At 38.6% G+C, this 21,811-nt stretch overlaps 1 protein-coding gene across 1 annotated transcript in view; it reads right to left on the bottom strand.

Annotated features, from left to right (window-relative positions):
- Positions 1-21,811, bottom strand: part of LOC310987542 (dolichyl-diphosphooligosaccharide--protein glycosyltransferase subunit TUSC3-like) — a 67,091-nt gene that overhangs the window by 22,371 nt on the left and 22,909 nt on the right. Inside the window, exons 2-6 of the mRNA XM_083973850.1 lie at positions 20,609-20,778; positions 15,043-15,160; positions 8,021-8,161; positions 5,773-5,913; positions 4,686-4,775 (exon numbers count right to left, since the gene is read on the bottom strand). Coding sequence (XP_083829976.1) covers positions 4,686-4,775; positions 5,773-5,913; positions 8,021-8,161; positions 15,043-15,160; positions 20,609-20,778 — 660 coding nt within the window. The remainder of the gene's footprint in view (positions 1-4,685; positions 4,776-5,772; positions 5,914-8,020; positions 8,162-15,042; positions 15,161-20,608; positions 20,779-21,811) is intronic.

Below are 21,811 nucleotides of genomic sequence, written 5' to 3'. Positions count from 1 at the left end.
AGACTGTTCAAATAAATCCAGATAGAGATGAAGGGAAAACCAAACAAAGCAGACAAACAAAAACTTGCCATCCTCTTATTACCGCTACAGAGGTGCCCTTGAGCAAGGCAGTTAAACCCCAACTGCTTCAATAAACCTTCTGAGTGGCCTTCTGTGCATTCAGAGGTGTGAGCATAAGACAGAGGGAGAAACTCCAAAGCCCTGTGGTCTAGACACCACAACCCAGTGACAGCAGCATTTAAAACTAAAAACTTTTGCAGTAAAATCTTTTTATTGCAGTGGAATCAGCACCGTAAGTGGATATGCTTGTGAGGGTGAAGTAAATCCATGCAACTTCTGACCCACAAATTTGCGCTGCTGATCAATACCAAACTGTCTTGACAGTACTGACCTTTGAGAAATGTGGGTGGGGGGGAGGTGGTAGAGAGTTGAACATAGAAGAAACTATAGCCACTAATTGGCTGGGTTACACCGCCCACTTTTATTTCACTTCCACTGAGTCTCAGTAAGAACTGTTCCAAAAAAGGTGGTATACTTTACAGACAGTCATGAGACAGGAGTCAATGGTACAGTAGGAGCAAAAGTGTAAAACTTACTGTCCCATTAGCGACTGAGCTAACTAACCTCCGTGGCCAACTAGAAAGTCAGCAAATCTGCTAGCTCAGAGAAGTCTTCTCTAGCTTTTTAAATACAACGGTGAACAGTCCTGGAAACAAAATGCAAGGGGAAGTAGGAGGCTGAGGAATGAGCAAATGAAAAGAGGTTTGGAGACCTATTGTGAGTGACTAGCACTAGTGAGGTTGGTTAGCAATTTAGCAAACTCAAGCAGATTACCACCTAGCCCTGTGAGTCAAATACTGATGGGATTACTGGTGTGACCAAAAAACTTAAATGGACATTCATTAAAAAATAAATATTCTTAGTATATATGATAGTTTTGTATTCATTCAATGTAGTTTTTTCTTTTGTCACAACATTCCTTCTATTTTTTTTTTCCTTTTTACACAGGTATATCTTCTATTTCTCCTCCAGGATGTACTGTATGGGTTTTATATATAGTTCTTAATTATAGTTTTCTGCTAAAAACAAAGGGTTCGATCACTTTCTGTGTGGCTGTGAGTGTGTGTGGGTATGAGCGACTGAGTGTGGAGACAGAGAGGGATGGTCAGTGTCTACGGGTCTGAACAAATATCCAGCCTAAAAGGACAATTTATTTCACTGCTACACTACACTGTTCAATTCACTCCATATCGGCCCAAAACACACAGATAAACACACAAGCTTTTTCCCACTCAATCAAATGTGCGCATGCGTACATTCGTGCACACAAAGAAGTTGCAGGTACAGGCAAAAAAAGATAAAGCAGCACTCACACTCACTAACACTCTCAACACACCGATGCCCTCTGCAAGCCAAAAGTCAACTATTTGCAGAGAACCAATAAAAGTGACAGCAGTGTTTCTTTAAAATATGTAAGGTTAGCAGTAATGTGGAAAGGGCCGCTGCCAACAGCTGCCAAAAGCCATCAACCAATCATGTGAAATCAGCTGGAAATATGGAAATGCCATCAGCCTATAGTGTGGAAAGAAGGACGTGGTTGCTCATAGTTAAAACTGAGACAGAGACAGTGGCCGAGGGACTTCCCTGATGCTGATGTTAACATTTACATTTAGAGTCCCTTGCCTATCTCCCTCTTTCCAGGCTGGAACAGGTTTGTTTATACGTCAAATTAATTTGCGTAATCATATACTGTTAATTACATAATTTTGTTTTCTTTTGTTGTGTGACTGTATGTGTAGATTTTGTATGTATGAGTCTTTTGTGGTACATGAGTTTGGCTATGGTGGTTCATGTGTATATGTTTGTCACAGCACAACCGTGTCTATGTCCAATTTTGTGTATATATGTGTCAGCAAAAATGAGCCAGCAGGATCTCCTAGGCTGCACAGTGAGACGCTCACTACAATTTCATCTGCTTGGTCGTGACATTCGTCAGTTGACAAATCCTTTCAATATAGTCTACCTGGCCTCGCTCGCTCATCATTTTAAAGGAATTACACTGTCTGGGGAGAGCAGGAGGGACAGGGGAGCTGGAGATTAGACAGGGGGGGTGAGAGGAAGTAACATGAAAAAAAGGAGGGAAGGAGAACAGCAAAGATAAGGCAGGTATCTTTTCAATATCATCTGCCCAGCTGAAGCCATTCACTGTCAGAGGACAGAGCGGAAAAGAGGGATTTAAAGAGAGCATAGGGAGAGGATGAAGGTGGAAAAGGTGGAAAATAGGAAGGAGATGAAGGCCATTTACACAGGATCTAATGTAGCTATCAAGGCTGCGATTTGGTTGAGTGGCAAAATAGCAATCTGGTCTGGGAGCTGAAGAAATTGTGGTTGGGTTAAAGCGTGCACTGTATGTGCACGCTTTAACTCAGTTTGTCAGTGAGGCTGCTGTTATAAAGGAATAATTAAGGTTATACAATATGGCCTAGGAGGCTGAGCCTTCGTAGGACTGAACAGGAAGTAAATTATAGAAAAGTATAATAGAGCTACGAATAGCTTTACATAACTTCACATTAGACATTTACACACACTGTAAAAATGAATGCAGTCCGTTACAACAGCTCTGCCGTGACATTCATTATTATAATTATTTGGAGACATTTTCACTTGACTCTTTTCATTCATTTCAGAAGCTCCCTTTGTGGTTTGAAAAATCCCAAACCATGAATTCTCAACTTTCTGGGTCAACGACCGGTTCCCTCAACTTAAACAGAGCGAACAGCGGGTCCCCTCACCAGCTCCTCAGCCTTGTTGCTCCTAACTGGTGTCATTGGGTTTCTGAATGCTCAGTAATACATTGTTTATGACCTGCTCACCTTTGCGTCTGAATCAGATGCCGGTGGCTATTGCTACCTACATTTTGGGGATTGATTTCTGTCTTCATTTAAATTGCCGTTTCAACACTGAGTATGTCAAAGCGCTGCCGCTTGCCCTCGTCGCTCTGCTCGTCCATACAATGGAAGGAACAAGAGAGGAAGAGAGGACAGAAGCAGCATGCAGGCAGATGGGAATGTTTCAAACTAGCTGACTGTGCTTCCTTCTTATTAAGACTATAACATGGTATGAGGACAGACAGAGCTGTGAGAAAGTGACGGAGGGGGAGGGTGAAGAGAAGAAAGGGAAGCAGTAGGAGGATACAAAGTGAAAAGAGAGTCTTATTATGTAGGTACATGACGGAATGCATGTGAGAAAGCCACTACAGACAAGAAGGAAACTAAAATGTAACATATTTAAATGGTAAGTGGACTGCATTTATATACCACTTTTCTAGTCTATAAAGCACACATAGCAATGTAGCTATGTCTCATTCACACACACGTCCATGCAGTGATGACGCAGCATTAGGGGGCAGTTAAGGGTTCACTGTCAAGGACAAGGACATTTTGATGAGCGCTCTGACGGAGGAACAGGAACCTGCTGATTACTGGACCAGTGCTCTACACTATTACACTGATCCTGATATCAAACATGTTTTGATATTGTTCACAGCAGGAGGCAATGTTTATTTAAATTTTTTTTTTATTTGCCTTTCTTTTTGACTTCATGAGCACCAGTATGTACCAGTATGTATGTATGTGCTCTTCTGTTTGTCTGTGTGCATCCTCTAGTACTGGCTACAGGGAAAACCAACCCTCCTCAGTCTCTGCATGAGCTGAATTGACTTTTTCCACAACAACTGCAACTGCTCTGTATCTGTGTTCATGACCTCATGCATCACGCACTGTGGAAGGATTAGGATTTGTGTGTGTGTGTGTGTGTGTGTGTGTGTGTGTGTGTGTGTGTGTGTGTGTGTGTGTGTGTGTGTGTGTGTGTGTGTGTGTGTGTGTGTGTGTGTGTAAACACACTCAAAGCATGCATCAGACAACATAATATGCAGATGCATAATCGCATGTTTCCAAGTTAAATTCTTCTCTCTCTTTCTCTCATGTCCTACCTTTCTTACTCATTTCTCTCACTTTTCCCTAATTTTCTTGGATTTCGCATATTTTTATTTTAATTTCACACCCGAGTGAACAAACTTAAATGATGACCAGAGCAAAACTATATCTGCAAATTGTGTGTGTATGTTAGTGTGTGTGTGTGTGTGTGTGTGTGTGTGGCAATCGCCCAAAAACAGAGTAACTGTAGAAGAAAGAAAGAGCAAGAAAGAAATTGTTTCTGCCTCCTCTCTCTGCTTGGTTTAAGATGATTCTGACATGCCTCAAGGGTGATATTAACACACAATGACTGCTCCCACCTGTCCAGTAACACAGTCACACACACACACACACACACACACACTGTCCCGTCACTGACCTGCTAGCAGGTGGTAGCGGTACAGTGTATTTTACTCAGGGCCAAGAGCCTTACATATGTTCATCACTGATCCAAAACAACCTCACTCACCACACGGTGGTACAGATTAAGCTTAATCTTAACACATTATGTTTTTCCTGAACACACATGTAGCAGCTGTAGAGGAAATAGTGAAAGAAGGAACAAAAGAAGTAAAGAGGATAAGAAGGAATGAAAGAGAACGGAAGGTAGTACAGAGATGGACTAAAGCAGACAAGTAAAAGATGGATACATGGCTAGATGGATGAAGGTGCAGATATACTAAAGAAGAAAAAAAAAAAAAAGAATCATACCACTTGTCCGTTCTGTGGGTTTTTGTGCGCATAAGGAGGACCTCTAATGTGATTCCACATCTGACCGGACGTCATTGCAAAAACTACACACTGTCACACAGAGAGAGAGAAAAAGGAGGGGGGAAACACAGACAAGGAGAGATTGTGAATTAAACATCATTAACATGGACATTCTGAAATGTATCCATCTCAACAAACAGCTGAAAACTTTTGTTAAAACATTCAGAAATCTCTACTAATGAGGCAAAGTTACTCCACTCATCTCGTCTCCAGTTGAATTTCACCATGGCATGTGAAGGTGCATATTTTTTCGCACACATTTATCTTTTCTAAGTGATTCTGCCCTAAAACATGCTGCTAATAAGGTGAACACTGCAATTTTATAACCAAAAATTCTCATTTATTTCAAGTTCAACAATACTCACTAGAGTAAATCTTAATAAAAAATAAAGATTAAAAAAATGATGAGATTAACTGAGTGATGAGTTGGGCACTTGTGGGTGAAAATATGTTGTGGTTATTTAGAAATACAACTGAATAGTTAATGATACTGCCCAGGCAGTCATGAGCAGATTGAGTGTTACCTACTGGAGTCTCTTGCGAGTTAATATCAAATTAAATTCTACATTTATCTTTTGCTAAACAACTGCAGAGAACTCAAAAGTGGTCAAACTACAAAAAATAGATATAAAAATAATAATAATAATAATAATAATTATCATAAATAGTATAGACAAAATAGTGTTAACATGCATGCATTATAGCCACTCTATAGGATAGAAGTCTGGGATCAACCTGAAACACTGAAACATCACATAGGTTACAGAAGAGTGAGATATTTTATTTTATACTTCTGTCTGGTCTGTATCTGTGCAGACTGGGTACGCAGGGTTCATATCTTAGTGATAATCAAAATCTCCAATCAGTATCCCATTCACTATGTAACAAACAATCAAATGTCAATCAATAGACATGGCAGGAAGATTAACAGTGTCAACTTTAGTTCCATAATTCTACATCTCCTCACTATGACCCTGTGTCCGATATGTGTGTTTGTGTATCTGTTGTGTGTGTTCAGGTCTCCTACCAGTGCAGCCATGGCCCATCCAGTCTTGTTGTATATGAATTCCAAGTTGTTCCTCCTCAGATACAGCAGACCTCCAACCAGAGAAACTAACAGAGCCAAAGCAATAGTTCCCGAATAATTTGGAGGACGGAAGACACGGATCTGGAAGAGAGAAATGAATGCCATATTACTTAGTATTCTCACTGTTTAAATCAATCCTGGCTAAATGCATAGCCATATGTACTTGATATTTGAATATGAGCAGTATGGACCAAGAGGAAGTGCAAGTCTGCATCTATGTTGTATTGAATATTCGAGAGAAACCTCTGAGATGTGTGTGCAACTGTTAAAATAAAAGGTTTCCTAACCCTATTTCACAGAATGTAAATCTTAAACATATTGGATATACAGTATGTTAAACATAACAGAGATGAGCATGGACCTTCACCCTGCTTAACAGAGAAAAACAAAGAAAGAAGAGAGAAAAGTAGCTGAAGATATAGAGAATATGGCATTTGACCTAAAGAAAGAAATATTAATATTAATTCTAAGAAACGTTTACCTTCTTTAAAGCTGTGGACATCTACAGTATTCATTGGACTATGTGTTCTGATGCTATTCACAATAAAAAAGTATTGGTGTGCTTTAGTTTAAAGAAAAGATCCTTTGAATAAGAACATGACAAAAAGCACAGTTTGTAGCCAAGAAATCCATATAGATATGGTGTTGTTACTGTTTTCACACAAGAGTTTTTTTCTTTTGTTTTTTCAAAGCCCTCGCTTATTTCCCCACTGAAAATACTGGACTGTGTTTCAACTGTGATAAGCTACACACAATGGAAAGACTACACAAAACCAAATATGAAAATATTTTCAAAGGAATAAAACTGTTGTCTCAAAAATTTGTAAAAAAAAAAAAAAAAAAGAGTATATATAAATAAAGCATAAACCTAAATTGACAACATGTCGTCTTTGCTCCTACTAACAGATCCAGGGGTAGAAATGCTCCAAAAGACACAACACTAATGTGCCACCAACAGTGATTATTTCACCATTGAAAATGTGAGCACTATCTGCTGCAGCTGAAGTGTTACTGGATTTAAAGTATGCATAATTCAGGGAGGAAGAGCGAGAGATTACGAGATTTAGTGCAAAGCTATGCCACATACTTTATGAGTTTGCAGCCTTACTTATGATTTAGTATATAAGAAACAAATGAAAGAGATGCATCTCTTTCCAATTTACAAAATATATACAATGGTGCCATGATTATTTTTTACTTTCCCTGTTTTGATATGGACCTAATTTCTCATTCTTTTGGAAAACACAAGAAGATGCTTTTGTTCTTTGTTATTGCAGCTGAAGAGAACAGAGATACTGTAAATAAAACAGCCAGCTGCAGCTTTAGTGTATAACAGTGTTTGGAAAATATTATGCCTAAGTCTCACACTGTATCAAGTCATACTGAGTTTTATTTTAGAGAGAGAAGGTATTGTGCAACAGAACAGCCAATGTCTGAGTTGGTGGGAAACCTGAACTATGCAGGTCTGCAGCCTGCTGACACGTTGGTCAGGAAAGAAGGAACTGCAGCCTGATGAATGAAGGCTTGATCTCCTGAGAGATACCAACTTGAGTGCCCCTAGCAAGCACATCTGCATGTTGATGTGAATCACTGTGTTCCTCGAAGGCTATGACAAAATTGCATCTGTTACACACCAAATCTGTTTGATGTGGTAAGGAAAGGTTATTGTCATGGTTGCATGTCTGTTCTGTCACTCTTGTCCTTTCCCTGCCCAAATTCCTCCAGAGCTCTGCCCAGGCTGTAACTGGTTGCTCTGCAAAATCCACCTGGAGTAGGAAGAAGGGGTTAAAAGCTCTGGAGCCAGCATCCCAAGGCAGAGGCTTTTCTGATGAGGGCTGCTCTCAGCCTGGAGTTTTTATTGTGATCTTATTTTGGTCTTTTGTTGCCCTAATTTGCTTCCCCCATCATTTTGCAAAGTTGTGTTACATAAACACTTCATCGTTTTCAAGGGGCCTGGGGAGTAGGATTTGGGTAACTGGAGTGCTGAGCCCCCCCTTAGGGCCATCCAAGGGTGGGGTGATACAGATATGCAAGATCATTTGGTAACCATAGCAACACATATCATGTGGGCATGTTACTCCAAGGATGTTTTGCTTGTGACTGAGAAAGTGAATGTGCAAAGTTTTTTTTTTGTTTTGGTTATTTTTTTTGTTTTGCACATGTACATGTGTGAATCTCAATGTCGTACCTGGACGTCTGTGCGGTCTGCAATCCACTTGGCCAGCTGCTCTGAAGCAAAGCCAATCCTTTGCAGGTCAAACGTATCAGCCCTCTTTGGTTTTCCCTTAGCTGGAAAGTGCATGAAGGTTGGAGCGCTGTTCATGTTCAACTAGAAGAAAGACGTAAAAGGGGGGTGTCAAGTTCATGTCATCTCTGATTTGTGCAGCATGTCACCAACAGAACAGGCTACGGCAAATATCATAACGGCTTAGGCTCGTATCATAGGTCCCCCTCTTAACAAGTAAATGACTCAAAGTTGTAGTTTCCATTTTTAGTCATTCTAACAAAATCAATTGCTTGTTGTCTTGAAAAACAAACAATAAGTTTCAGAATTAGATTTTAAATGTATGATTTTTTTTGGGACTCCAAGTGTTAGTGACTTTATTTGACTTCAATACAGCAGCAGGTGAATCCCTGGAAATATCTGTATCTAGAAATGAACAATGACTGGATTATTTTGTGGTACAGGGTTATTGAATATTAGCATAAGGGAATTTTAATTACATTGTTTGATCAGTTAACCCCAGGTTAATGCTTAAATCAAGGTCTTTACTAATTTAATATATAATAAGATCGCTTCATCTTTTATGGGTAAAATATTAAAGTTTTGTAGGTAAACCCCTTCTGCCCAGGTTGAAATAAAAAGAAACTGAGTTAGAGTTGAAATATAATTGTCAAATCTCACTCGTTAGTTCTCTTACCATCACCCAATATATCATTGGATTCATTTTATTATTATGTTCATCCTGCTGATTATTTGCCAGTTTACTTAACCTGTATTCAGTGGTGTAGTTAATACATCTCTTTTTTTAAACTCAGTCATTGTCGTTTTGTGTTCTTTTGAATTAGAGAGTGGAGATCCAGTGAATGGAGGAGTCGTGGCCTCTGACATCAGACTGATCATATTAATTTAATAACTAATTTACTCTGTGGAGGTCGGTGCCCCCTATTAGTGGGATTTTTAATTATAAAATTGTAACATTGGTGGTTTTAGGTCACTATAAATTGGGCAGTGTTTAGCTCAGTTGGTAGAGCACCCGCCCCATGTATAGTCCTCACTGCAGGCGACCCTGGTTCGAATCCCATTTCCTGTCTCTCTCTCGACTCTGTACATTAAAGGCAAAAAAGCCCCCAAAAATATATACTTTAAGTCATTGTAAATTGACCTTTTGCAAAGCTATTTGCACATTTAACAACTGGTTTCATTTAACAGTAAATAATGCCTCTCATCTGGAATAATGCAATAGTTTTTTTTGCCTGCCAAACATAGTCACTTGGCATACACATCCAGCTGCCAGTAATGCACACACAAAAAAGCACTGGTGTGACATTAAGGATTTTTCTCCAGCACTTTTGTGAGTGAGTGATAATGCAAATTGGCACACGACTAAATTAGCCAGCAGTTTCAATGAAAAGCATTGTGCAGGCACATTGTGTTGCTGTTGGTTGGTTGAACACTGCATTTGAAATGCTGTTACTGATAGGATGAGGAGAGGGCCAGAGGCTGATCATATCCTGTCACCACTTTCTTGCCACAACTTTGCCAGACTGACAATCCTCAAGTACATCATAAGAGACACAATGACACTATACACAAACAACATTACATAAAACCAATAAAATTGTCATACAGATTACCTTATCTTATCTTCCTCCAAACCCAGCACACACAGAAACACAAACATGCACACACAGCTAAATAAAGTCTGTGTCAAGCGGTCACCCACCCATGTTTCACACCTATTTAACTCCAAATCCCAGGACTTTCCACAATTATCAGCAAGAATAATGAATCAACAATGATGTCAACCAGTTTTCTCTCTCTGGTTTTCCCCAAGGCCCCTGGATAAACATGTAGAAGAGGAAATTGAAGCTATATCGGAAACCATGGCTCGCACACTAGAATATATTTAAAGGCCGTAAATATTACTGTACCAGATTATCTTTGGCTAAGAATATGTGTTAAATGAAGTGTATAATAACAAAGGACAACAGGGAATTTACTGCAGTATTTTGTATCTTTTTCTGAAATTGTTGGAAAAAGTGGCCTTGTGCTGAGTTCATTACCTACTTAATGTAGCACTACTCAGGGACCATTCATTGAAAACATAGATTAAAAAGAATTTAAAATCCATCACCGTAGATCAAACCTACAATTGAGTGCAATTGAGAAAAGGAATAATCTACAGCCCTTACTGAGAAAAAATAGAGAAAAAACTATACCGGTATTTTTAAAGCTTTTTAATATTTGCTTGTAGTAAGGGCAACATATGAAAATCTGGGAACTAAATCCTTACCAAGAAATTTCTTCACAGTTGTCTTTAGGAACGTGCGTAGTATCATGTCTTAAAATGTTGAAATTGAACTCCCGTGGGAAACCCCCTAAAAAACGACTCAAAGTTGGGGTACCCGTAACTGGATTTTTGAACATTCCGAAATGTTAAATTTGGCCTTAAGTAACTTGTGAGGGGTCAAACTAGGGGTTTTTCATGATTCTGAGTTGATCGCAAACATTAGTTTTATGCCCAAAACACTCCTTGGTGGAGAAAAAAACAGCCACACCCACTTTTCTTGATCATCGGAACCCCCACTACCGCCAATAGAATGTATTGCAGAGAAGCCATTCCATTGATTATCATTGCAGAGGTTGTGTTACATAATACTACTAAATATGTTATAATTGTTAGTAACTCGCTGACAATGACCACATCGATAATGCATTATAAATATAGTTATAATGTATTACAATTGGCTTATAAACATGTATAACTATCATAATAAACACTCATAAATGATCATAAGGCTTTATAACAATAAGCATAACACATCATAGAGCATTATAACTCTATTATAATACTTGACCTTAAGCCATTATAAAATGCTCTATAATGTGTTATGCTAAATGTTATAAAGCCTTATGATCATTTATGAGTATTTATAATGATGGTTATACACTTTTATAAGACAATTATAACACATTATAACTATATTTATAATGTATTATCGACATGGGCATTGTCAGCGAGTTACTAACAATTATAATGTATTATAATACCTGACCTTATAAGTCATGATAAAATGCTTTATAGTGTGTTATGATTATTGTTATAAAGCATTATGATCATTTATGAGTGTTTATAACTATAGTTATACAGTGTTATAACTGCATTATAACTCATTATAAGTATGGTTATAATGCATTATAGAGATAGGCGTCAAAGTCTTACCAAAATGGTTATTAGTTGGCTAACAGTAATTAATATGGTTAGTTAGCCAACTCCAATGTGCGACTGAATCTAATGACCATCTGACCATTTTATGTTCCTAAATGCTAGCTGACTGCCCCATTAGCTATCAAACTAGGAAAACATGGCGTAGGCCTATTGTCTTCACGAGGATTTTTGCAGTTACAGTACAGTAAGCTATTCCTGTGCATGACAGAGGTTTTCTTTAATGTCACAAAAAAACTTCTACTATTACTACTGAATACTTAATATAGCCTAACTATATTCTATCTTAATGTCACAAAAAAACTTATACTATTACTACTGAATACTTAATATAGCCTAACTATATTCTATCTTTTTCCATTGTTGGACATTAATCTAGCACACATGTCAATCTCATGTCAAAAACCTGGGGGAGATCTGTCCTGTGATACACTTTTATATGGCCTTCAAGAAAAATATTATGTTAATAATGGCCCACCAATATAGCATTCACATTACTCACATTACAAATCCCATAATACACTACAACAGCTACCACGGCCATGACCAAGCAATAGGCCCAAGCTGGAATGAACAAGTTTGTGACACACTGCAACATCTATCTTTTTCCATTCTTCAAAAACGACCTCTTAGAGCCTGGATGCTCGATGGAGATTGATGCTCAGTGTGTGTGCTGCAGATTAACATGATCATGTTTGCAATCAATGTAGCACCACTGTGTATTTTTGTGCTTTTCCTATCTTCATTTTGAACAAACTTGTTTCAGTTGTTGCTGGTATGTGACTTCTGGTGCATGTCCACTGTCTTTTCTCTCTCGCTGGTTGCTACCGATCCGCATAATAAATGACATTTATAATAACTTTTTTAATAAATTTAGCGACACCACAAAATCCTGGAGGGTCTGTATAATGTCCTATAGAAAAAAGGGTAGAGTAAAAGTTATATTATATTGAGTATTTAGTGTAACACAACCTCTGCAATGATAATCAATGGAATGGCTTCTCTGCAATACATTCTATTGGTGGTAGTGGGGGTTCCGATGATCAAGAAAAGTGGGTGTGGCTGTTTTTTTCTCCACCAAGGAGTGTTTTGGGCATAAAACTAATGTTTGCGATCAACTCAGAATCATGAAAAACCCCTAGTTTGACCCCTCACAAGTTACTTAAAGGTTGAATATGTAGAATATTTATTAAAAGCTATATTTTTTCAAAAATAATACATCCATGGGGCCTTTAGAGGGGTACAGAATGAAAGTATTGCTTTTCCACAAAAAAAAAATTTTTAGTCTGAATTATTATTTTTAATTTTTTTGACGGGCTCGACAACTGACTATCTGTCAACGTTCTGTTTACATTCGTACCTGCCTGTAGCCGACATGTGGCTCAGTTCTCAGCTGTTTTCCTGCCTCCTCCCGGTCCTATGCGTTTGTTTCCAACCAAGCCTTTTTAATAATCAATCGGTGGATCAATGGATTATCATATACTTGTTAGGATGGGTGTATTTGTGTAGTCTTATCTGTCATAAACACGTTTATCGTCGCGGACTTTCGGTGCCACGGAGCTCCTTTTTTTTTTTTCCAACTTGAGGAGAGCAGTGACAGCGGAGGCTCTGAGCAGCAGCGGTGTGGAAGGCAGAGAGCCTCCACTGTCCCTGTAACAAGCTACAAGTCATTTATTATGCTGTTAATGACGGTAAAAATGAAACATAAGGTAAATATCCTGCTTAGCTCTCCTCCTCTGCTGTGCTCTGATCAGAGCGGAGTCCCTAGCAACGGCCCGTTTTACCTAGCAACGGTCTGGCAATCGACTGCTGGAATTCTTTTTCTGTTGTTGTTCTTGTATTTCTACATAGTCAACCTTTAAGGCCAAATTTAACATTTCGGAATGTTCAAAAATCCAGTTACGGGTACCCCAACTTTGAGTCGTTTTTTAGGGGGTTTCCCACGGGAGTTCAATTTCAACATTTTAAGACATGATACTACGCACGTTCCTAAAGACAACTGTGAAGAAATTTCTTGGTAAGGATTTAGTTCCCAGATTGGTCAAATATCTGCTAAAATGCCCTTACTATTGGCTTTAAGTTTATTATTTCTTGCGTGAATGGGATGAAAGCAGGCAGTCACAGGCTTCTGAATTGACAATGTAATGTATTGCTGTGCGATATTATGATATCGTAGTGCAATATAAAAATGTCTACCGTACGATATAACCCTCTATTGTTTATATCGTTATTTTAACGTGCGGGGTAGGATACTGGTTTACTACAGGTCGTAGTTTGTTCCGGTGATACAAGTCAGCAGTGTAAAACTCAAGGATGTGGGACATTAAAACATCCCTGGAGCCAATCATTTAACAGCTGTGTAGTTTGTTTGCAGCATGTACTGTATGTTTGTTGACAACATAGAATACTATAATCGGGATATATATTGTTATCAGGATATTAAAATGATCTATATTGGGATATAATATTTTGTCCATATCGCACAGCACTAATGTGTATTGGTTACATGTCTTTATCAGCATTTAATTAGGTTTTTGCTTGTAAACTTGTTTTTCCATCACATTATATGAGCCATGTGTTTGTGTGTATGTGTGCTCTGGAATTTCAGTCTTTTATTCCCATGAATACAACTGTCTACTGTATGTAATTATCTATGTGCTTGTCCCTGGCCTTTACCCGTGTGTACTTCTATGCCTTTACACCAATGCAGGTTGCATGTGTGTGACTGTGTGTGACTGTGTATTTCTGTGTGCGTGTACCTGTGTGACTTTTTCTGGTCTGCAGTTTGCCTTTTTCTCAAAGATTTTCTATAAGGTTGTTTGCTGAACTACAGCTGAAGCTCTGAGGCAGCTCTTTCCTAATGGAAATCTGCTAGTGGGCAGAAGAGAGTGAAGAGCGATGCAGAGAAAGACTATTAGAAAGGAGAGGAGATGCTGAAAAGAACCAGCTTTGATGGGATGAGAAGAAAGTTGGCGGTGAATACGATGGGGGAGATGGGGAGGGGGACTGTAGGCCATATGTGGCAGCAGAAGGTCTGTGTCTAACAATGGCTAACCACAGTGGGAGAGAGGATGGGGACTGATGAAAGTGAAGAAAAGGCATATTTGCTGTTGAATTTCAACAACACTTTCCTTTTGAACTTATTTTAAGAAAAAAAAAGGCAGTTTTAGTATCCGCTGTTTTGAAGCTATTAATTAAGGGAACAAATTACTGTCAGTATTCTCTAAGGTCAATTGATAAAGCTAATTAAATATCAGCAAAACAAATATCCTTTTTAATAAAACGGACAGGTGAAATCCGGCTATCTGATTGGTTGTTAACTGTGATATAATGAGCATATACCACGGCTACTATTCTATCACGTGACTGGCGTCAAAGTTCGATCCCGCTGGTAATTTAAAGGAGCTGAAGGAGACCTCTATTTTGACTGGTTGCCGCCAAACTGAGTCATAGCTAATTACCATAAAGTTAACCGAGACTCAACTTCTCGTCTGGTGACGCTTTGGAAGCTTTGGAAGCTTTGGAAGCATGGCTGACGGCAGTTGACGCTTTGGTTGCTCAGGTCGCTGGGCTGTCATTGAAAATGAATGACTTCCGGCGTTTTTTAAGCTTTGCATGCTTTTGGTGTGAACGCGCAATTAGACAGGAAACAAAATTGTTGTGAGCAGAGGGATGAGGACCAAAGGGGAATAGGGAAGATACAATTTGGTAGTTTGGGTTATTTAACATGGGATTGAAAATACTCGAAACAATTAATTACCTGTTGGAAAACATCAGCTCCTTCATCGTAGTCCACTACCGTGAAGAACAGCTTGTTGGAAAATGCAGACGAATAACGCCAGGAGTTTGCCAAAACCTGGTACTCCTCATTGGCCTGCCTGTAAGATGGAGATGAGACAGAATAACAGGGAAACACATTAAGACAAAATATTTCATATTGTCATATGTGTAAATACTCAGATTCTGTTACTGAAGAATTGAAATGATCTCTTCTGTGGCAAATGAACCTGTTCCATGGCAGAAAAAACACTGTCATCAGAGAATCACAATTTCAGAGCCATATTTCTACAACATCCTTTTCATTTCAGGGAAAATGTCCTGACCTAAACTGATTGCTCTCACCAGACCACACTGAACATTTTCACACTTGAAAAGGGAGAGCTGACAAAATGTGGATTTGCACGTCCTCAAGTGGAACCAATGCTATAAGGCTAAAAAAATAAGGTGGTCGTGAAATTTAAAAACTTAAATTTTTTAACATGACCTTAGATTAGTAGAATGCTGTGTTCTTTCAGAGCCATAATCTTAATCAAACAAATGTAATTAAACAACCTTTTTCACAAACACCAATCACTAGTGTCCTCTTCAAATCTGTTATTGCTCTCAGAATGGAACTACTATTGACAAGATAAAAGGTGCACTTGAGATGTCATGTTTTCAATTGTTTTGTAGATGGGTTGTAGTTGTCTTTTCACATATTCAGCTGTTCTTTGTCCTAAAGAAGGAGTTATTTTGATCCTGTGAGGCTATGGGAGTGGGCGCTGCACAGAGGATGAAATGAATGCATTTATTCATAAAGAGACAATTGATGTATAAGAAAAAAGTCTCAGTGACCTCAAAAACAGAGGGGGAAAAGATGAAGGGTGTAAGAAATTGAGAAACTAAACTAGATCCATAGTGATCTCCCAAAGTGAAAGTACTCTCTTTTATTTGTCACATCTCTATCCACTTAAATTGTGCCTCATGTTACTGTAATCGACCGCGGTCAGACCAGTCGTTGTGCCAATAAGCAGCATCTCTTTGTTCCTCTCTCCACCTCACTCGCTCTCATTTCTGACTTGTTAGTTAGGCCCGTATGACTCTCCACTTCAATTTGACATTGTGTCTCATGTCAACTGCCTTTTGTGTTGCTTTAATTAGTGGGAAATCGTCTGTCAGGATCTGTTATGTGTGGTGATGTTACATTGTTATCTTTGCAGCTAATGTTAGGATGGGTCCTTTGAAGTGTCTACAGTTTATAAAAGTCAGCAGAGATAAAGTTGAAACTCAGGTCTGCAGACTGTCAGGGATTACAGTGGTGCTCATCTCTTTCTGTGAACACAACCAGGCTGGAATCATCTAGGTGTCACTGACAACTGCTTTTTACTGTGCTGATGTTATTTATTTGTTGTTTCCTGACAACTGTCCCGGAGATAAAAGAATATTTGACTGATGTTATTTTTTTCATTCAATAATTAAGAAATGCCATCACATTGAAAAAAACAAAACAAATAAAACATTCAAAATAAAATGTGAGAAGAGGGTATATCTAACCACTTCTTCCTGATGTTTTTTTTATTATTATGTTATGTCATGTTATATGTTCGTAGCTTGTACACATTTAGACTATTCATTTACATTAACTGAATTTACATTAATTTATTTATGATGTCACAAGACAAGCACTCAGCTTTATCTTTTGAAGTCCATTAACTAAAGTACTTTTGTTGACAGTGCTTGAAACCCAAATTTGTTGTGCAGAATACGAAAAGATATGTGTACAGTAAAGTGTTCACTAAATTTGTATCTATGTGAGCATAGCCAATTATTTGCTCAATTAGTTTATTTTAATATATCTTTTAAGATTAAGTGTAAATTAAACCGAGCACTCTGAACACACTAGATTAATGCTTTGTTGTTATTTCAAAACAATGTTTTTGTGACATCTATTTTCTTACATAAATTATATATCAACAAAGTAAAATGCATCATGCCTTTATCTCTTTCTTGATTTTTTTATTGTATGTCTTTTTCTTCTTTTCTCCTCTTTATGTAATTTAGTGGAAAATATCATAGTTACACATTGTGTCTCGTTGACATCTGTAGGCTAAGGTGTTGGGATGTGGCAGGTAAAATTCTCATGTATAATACGCAAGATTGTGGAAACCAAACAAGCGCCAGCATGAGACTGGAAATCAAGCTACTTCTCCTCCCACCCTTCCCTCTCCGTGCTCCGTTCTACTCCGCCCAGCTGTTCCTAAATCCCTGCCATAATCGCTGTCTCAGCTAATGCAGGAGCCGGTAACATGACAGCCTGTGAGTCAGTTATATCACAAGTGTGTTTATGAATTGATTGGCACCTGTGAGCTCCTACCCACGACTTTTTAGCTCCACTGACTTAGCCTTCTTTTTCTTTTGCAGATGCATTTATATGTCATTTTCTATCCATGAACCTTCATATGAATTTTACTAGAAATTCATTACAATACAGTTACCATAACACTGAAGAAAAGGATCAATCAAAAACTGCACTCAAAGCTGAAAAATTAACCAAAAATCAAGAAACACATGGAAACTGGTTTCAGACTTTCAGGCTCTATGATTTGTAGATATGATTACAGTAAAAGAAAACACACTTCTCTAAGTTTCATCCAGCAGAAAAAGTTACTTGTGTTCTTCGAGCAAAGTTCAGCCTGAACTGTTGCATCATTATCTGAAACAGTTTTCAAGCCACTTGATAAATTATAGGTAAAGATATTGTGTGAAAATACTTCACCATCACCAAAACATCATCGTATAGCTGAATACAGTGAGAAAAGTGCAAACTTAAGTTTGTCTAGTTTCTACTGTGAAAACAACATTTAGTATGTACCATAGAACTGGGACAAAGTGTGGAAGTGATGTGGGGGTTAGGGAAACCAGTAATTAGCCATCTTTTTCACTGCCTGATGGACCTCTAAATGCAAAATCTCAGGTCACTATCTAATACCCATTTTTTACTCTTCAAAGAGATGAAGAAGCAGAAGCAGAAAGAAAAAGCAATAAAAGGGACAAAAGTGCAAGTTCATATTAAGGAATGCATCTGGTGATTGAATACAAGTAGGCTGGTTTCTTGTGCAGAGGAAGATAAATTCCTCAAGAAAACACAGTAAAATGTGTCCAACGCCTTTGTGGGGACAAAGGACTTTAAATGTATTTAAATTAGCACTAATTGCAGTTACCTTTGGCAATTCCAACTGCCTAACTCCTTACAAAGATATCACCACAAAAAAAGCAAAGCTGTTTGTCAACTATGTGATTGCATCAGCCAAGTCTTCATTCAGTGTGGTGGTTGCTAGCTCAGAAATAGTTGTGATTTCTTCCATTGCAAAAGGAGATTTTGCTACAGTCACAGGAAAGTGGGGAGGAAGGAGAATGACACCTGCTGTCGTGTGCAGTGACAGACTTATACCAAGAGCCTACATCTGCTGGAATGGCAAATGATAAGATTAAAGAAAGTGAATAAAATATAATAGAAATATAAAGCCCTTGTACATCCTGCTTTCGCAATAGTAGGTTTAACTAAGGTCCTGCCAATAAAGACAAAAATACAGCGCCAGAATAAAAGAGATATGAAAAAAAGATGAAGTTAGTCTGTTTTGTAATAATACTGTGAATGTCAGCTCTGCCTATTTTCAGCAAAAAATACATTTTATGAAGAGCAAAAATAGGCATAGACACACACAGTGAAAAAGGAGAGGCAGTTGAGGGGTGTTGACATGAGTGATGAATAACTTACGTAATCAAGTGACTGATAAAGTGCGAGAGTGGCTGATTAGAGTAACAGGCCAGGTCAGGATGGAGAAGGTCACTTCTGATTTCATCAACTAGCTAGACCTCCCCTAGGACACTGAGACATGCGTATATGCTATATGGGGAAAAGGTTTTAAAAAATACACTGTATCCAGTGTGGTGAATTAATTGTTCATTAAGTGACTTGACATATTATTTTCCATAACTAAAACAGAGTCATGTGAGTAATGTGGTTTTCACAATAGTGTATTTCTTGCCATGGGTCTATTAAACCCAATTCAAAGTTTACCAGACTACACAGAGAGACAGTGATTTGTGGGGGACAACAGTGATTCCTAGCAATAAGAGCAGCCTCCATCTTTGGTTGCAAATTTCCCATTCAGAAGTGTCTCAAAGATGCAAATACGAATACAGATGGGAAATCAGCAGTAAAAACGAAATGAAAAACAATCAAAGCAAACATGAACAATAAAAGCCAACCATGATTTTACCAGAGAAAGGACAACACGGACTGAAATTCACATGACCCTGTAAAAAAAAAACACATTCTAAAATAATAAAGTTGGGTCCTGTATGTGCACACTGTACGCAATACGAATGGTAGTCTTTATTCCTTTTTATCATTTAGACTCTAAATGATAAAAAGTGATAAAAACTACCATTCACTCTAAATTTTAGAGTGTAGTATGCGATTATTAAAATGCTAACAGACAATGTCTACCATAAAAAGGAGTGCAGTCGTTTGGAAACCAATTTTTACTTAGTCTTACACAGTTTACTTCAGCTCATCATGCTGCATTTTCAATTGACTGTCTGTTATTTCCGGTTGGTTTCATAATGACAGGAGAGAAAACACTGCAGTAAAAGTGCTAATTTGGCATCTGATACATTGTGATACTACAGTATAAAAACACCATAACCGACAGTTGTTCTAATGGTTTCACTGACTACAAAGTAGATTTCAGGACCACGGACAGCTCAAGAGTGTATCTATGATGAATACCAGTGTTGTGTGCACAGCTGTCCATGGTGCTGAAACGCTGGGTTTGACAGAGAGATTCAGAAATGCTCAACTCAGATGGGGATTCATTTAAATTCTCAGCTAAAAAATTCAAATCAAACTTATAATCTTCTATCAGCATTTTGAGGAGGTGTTTGACCTTGCCGTGTTGCAGTTGATTCTGCTGCAAACATGATGCAAGTCTGGTTTTGTAATAAAAATCCAATTTAAAGCTTGCTGCTGGGATCTTTGTAAAATCTCCTCAATGTATTAAATGCTTTGACTATATAAGTGGGTAAGTAGGTCTTGTTGGCCTTGCTCTGTGGAATTTATTCTTTCCCCTTTGGTAGCATGGCTGTCTGGAGTCCCTTTGATCCAAATGTCAACGTGACCCACAGGTTCAAATTATATAACACTGTTTTCTGTGTTTTCCAAAGAGTCTATGTTTTTGTACAGAGGCGGTGTTCGTGAAGTATGAGATGAGTTCTAAGACATTTGTACTGTCCTATGTGTGTGTGTGTGTGTATTGGTTAACACACGTGAACATATTTTTTCATAGGTTGAACTTGGAGGACATGAGAGTCATCTCTGGCAATCAGAGGAATGACAATGGCTGTTATGTTAGGAGCTATGCCCTGTTTTGCCCCACAGAAGGTGCTTTAGGCGTGTGTGTGTGTGTGTGTGTGTGTGTGTGTGTGTGTGTGTGTGTGTGTGTGTGTGTGTGTGTGTGTGTGTGTGTGTGTGTGTGTGTGTGTGTGTGTGTGTGTGTGTGTACCTGCAGACAGAACACTGCCTTTGAGGCTGCAGGGCAGTGAACATGACGATGACAGAGTAGTTCCTGGGTGGGGCCTTGACAAAGCGACGGAACTTGTCACCGTTCATCCGGACGACCGAACGCCGAGAAGACCACTCCATCATCTGGTCAACCTTCTCTGACAGCAGGTTCTGAAGAAACAGACAAGGGAAAGGGCAGAGAGGACAACGCTTCCTGTTAGGATTTTCAGATTCAAACAGAAAAAGTAGCAATTCCTGTGAGTCCAACAGTGCGGACTAAAGAGCGGCAATTTCATTCTGTAAAATGTCAAAGTCTTTTCTGCCATGGGGAGAAAAGCATGTACAGTCTACTGACAATGACACAATGACATTCCGGTATTCTTATATAAAATGATTCATTTGTACAGTTCTTGGATATAACCAGATTTCCCATGTAATTTATCAAAATCCTTGACTTTTCTTCTGCTTCTCATTCAAGCAATGCCTCTATTCTATTATATGACCAGGAGGGAACCCAGCTACAAAAACTGGCTGCTTTCAAAGTTCAAGGCTGATACAGAGCAACGTGTTGCTGGATGCGAGTTACTAAATCTAAATTTTAATAGGCCTGACTCCTGGCCTGTATTGACTATAATAGGATGCAAAAAATGTGGGATACAACAAACCTAACCATTATTTACAGAACCGGAGCCCTGACTTGGCAGTCTGAGTGTGTGTGCGTACACAGAAAGCCACAGTTCTTAGTTGTGTTTGTGTGTGAATTGTGGGAGTCTGCTGTGATTAAATCCAGTCCGGCTTAGCTAAAAGGTCACAACAGTGTTAGCGTCAGAACACAACGCTAAAGGCAAACAACACACAGTGTACATGCGTACACAAACACATCAGCTACTGCATTTTGCAAGGCTTTCGAAAGCTGAAAATGCTTATTATGGCAAAGTCATGCAGTGGTACTGTAGAGTAATGATTTGATGTGGCTGGTTGTGAATGCATGTGCACAAGTGTCCTTTTACTATGAGTGAGTCTGTAAGTCTGCTATAAGATTGTGCTCAGCAGGACACTGTTTAGTTTCTACCAGCATCTTCTTTGCCAAATTTGAGTTCTGAACTGTGATGGCTGATGAAACTCCAAGACTGCTGATGAAAGACTTGTTTCCCAACCACTGCAAAAAGGGGAAGAAAAAAAATCAACCCAGGAAGCATATTTC

This window comes from Trachurus trachurus (genome assembly GCF_905171665.1).
Source record: "Trachurus trachurus genome assembly, chromosome: 1".
In the NCBI taxonomy this organism is placed as follows: Eukaryota; Metazoa; Chordata; class Actinopteri; order Carangiformes; family Carangidae; genus Trachurus; species Trachurus trachurus.
This window is presented reverse-complemented; position numbering and strand designations above follow the sequence as displayed.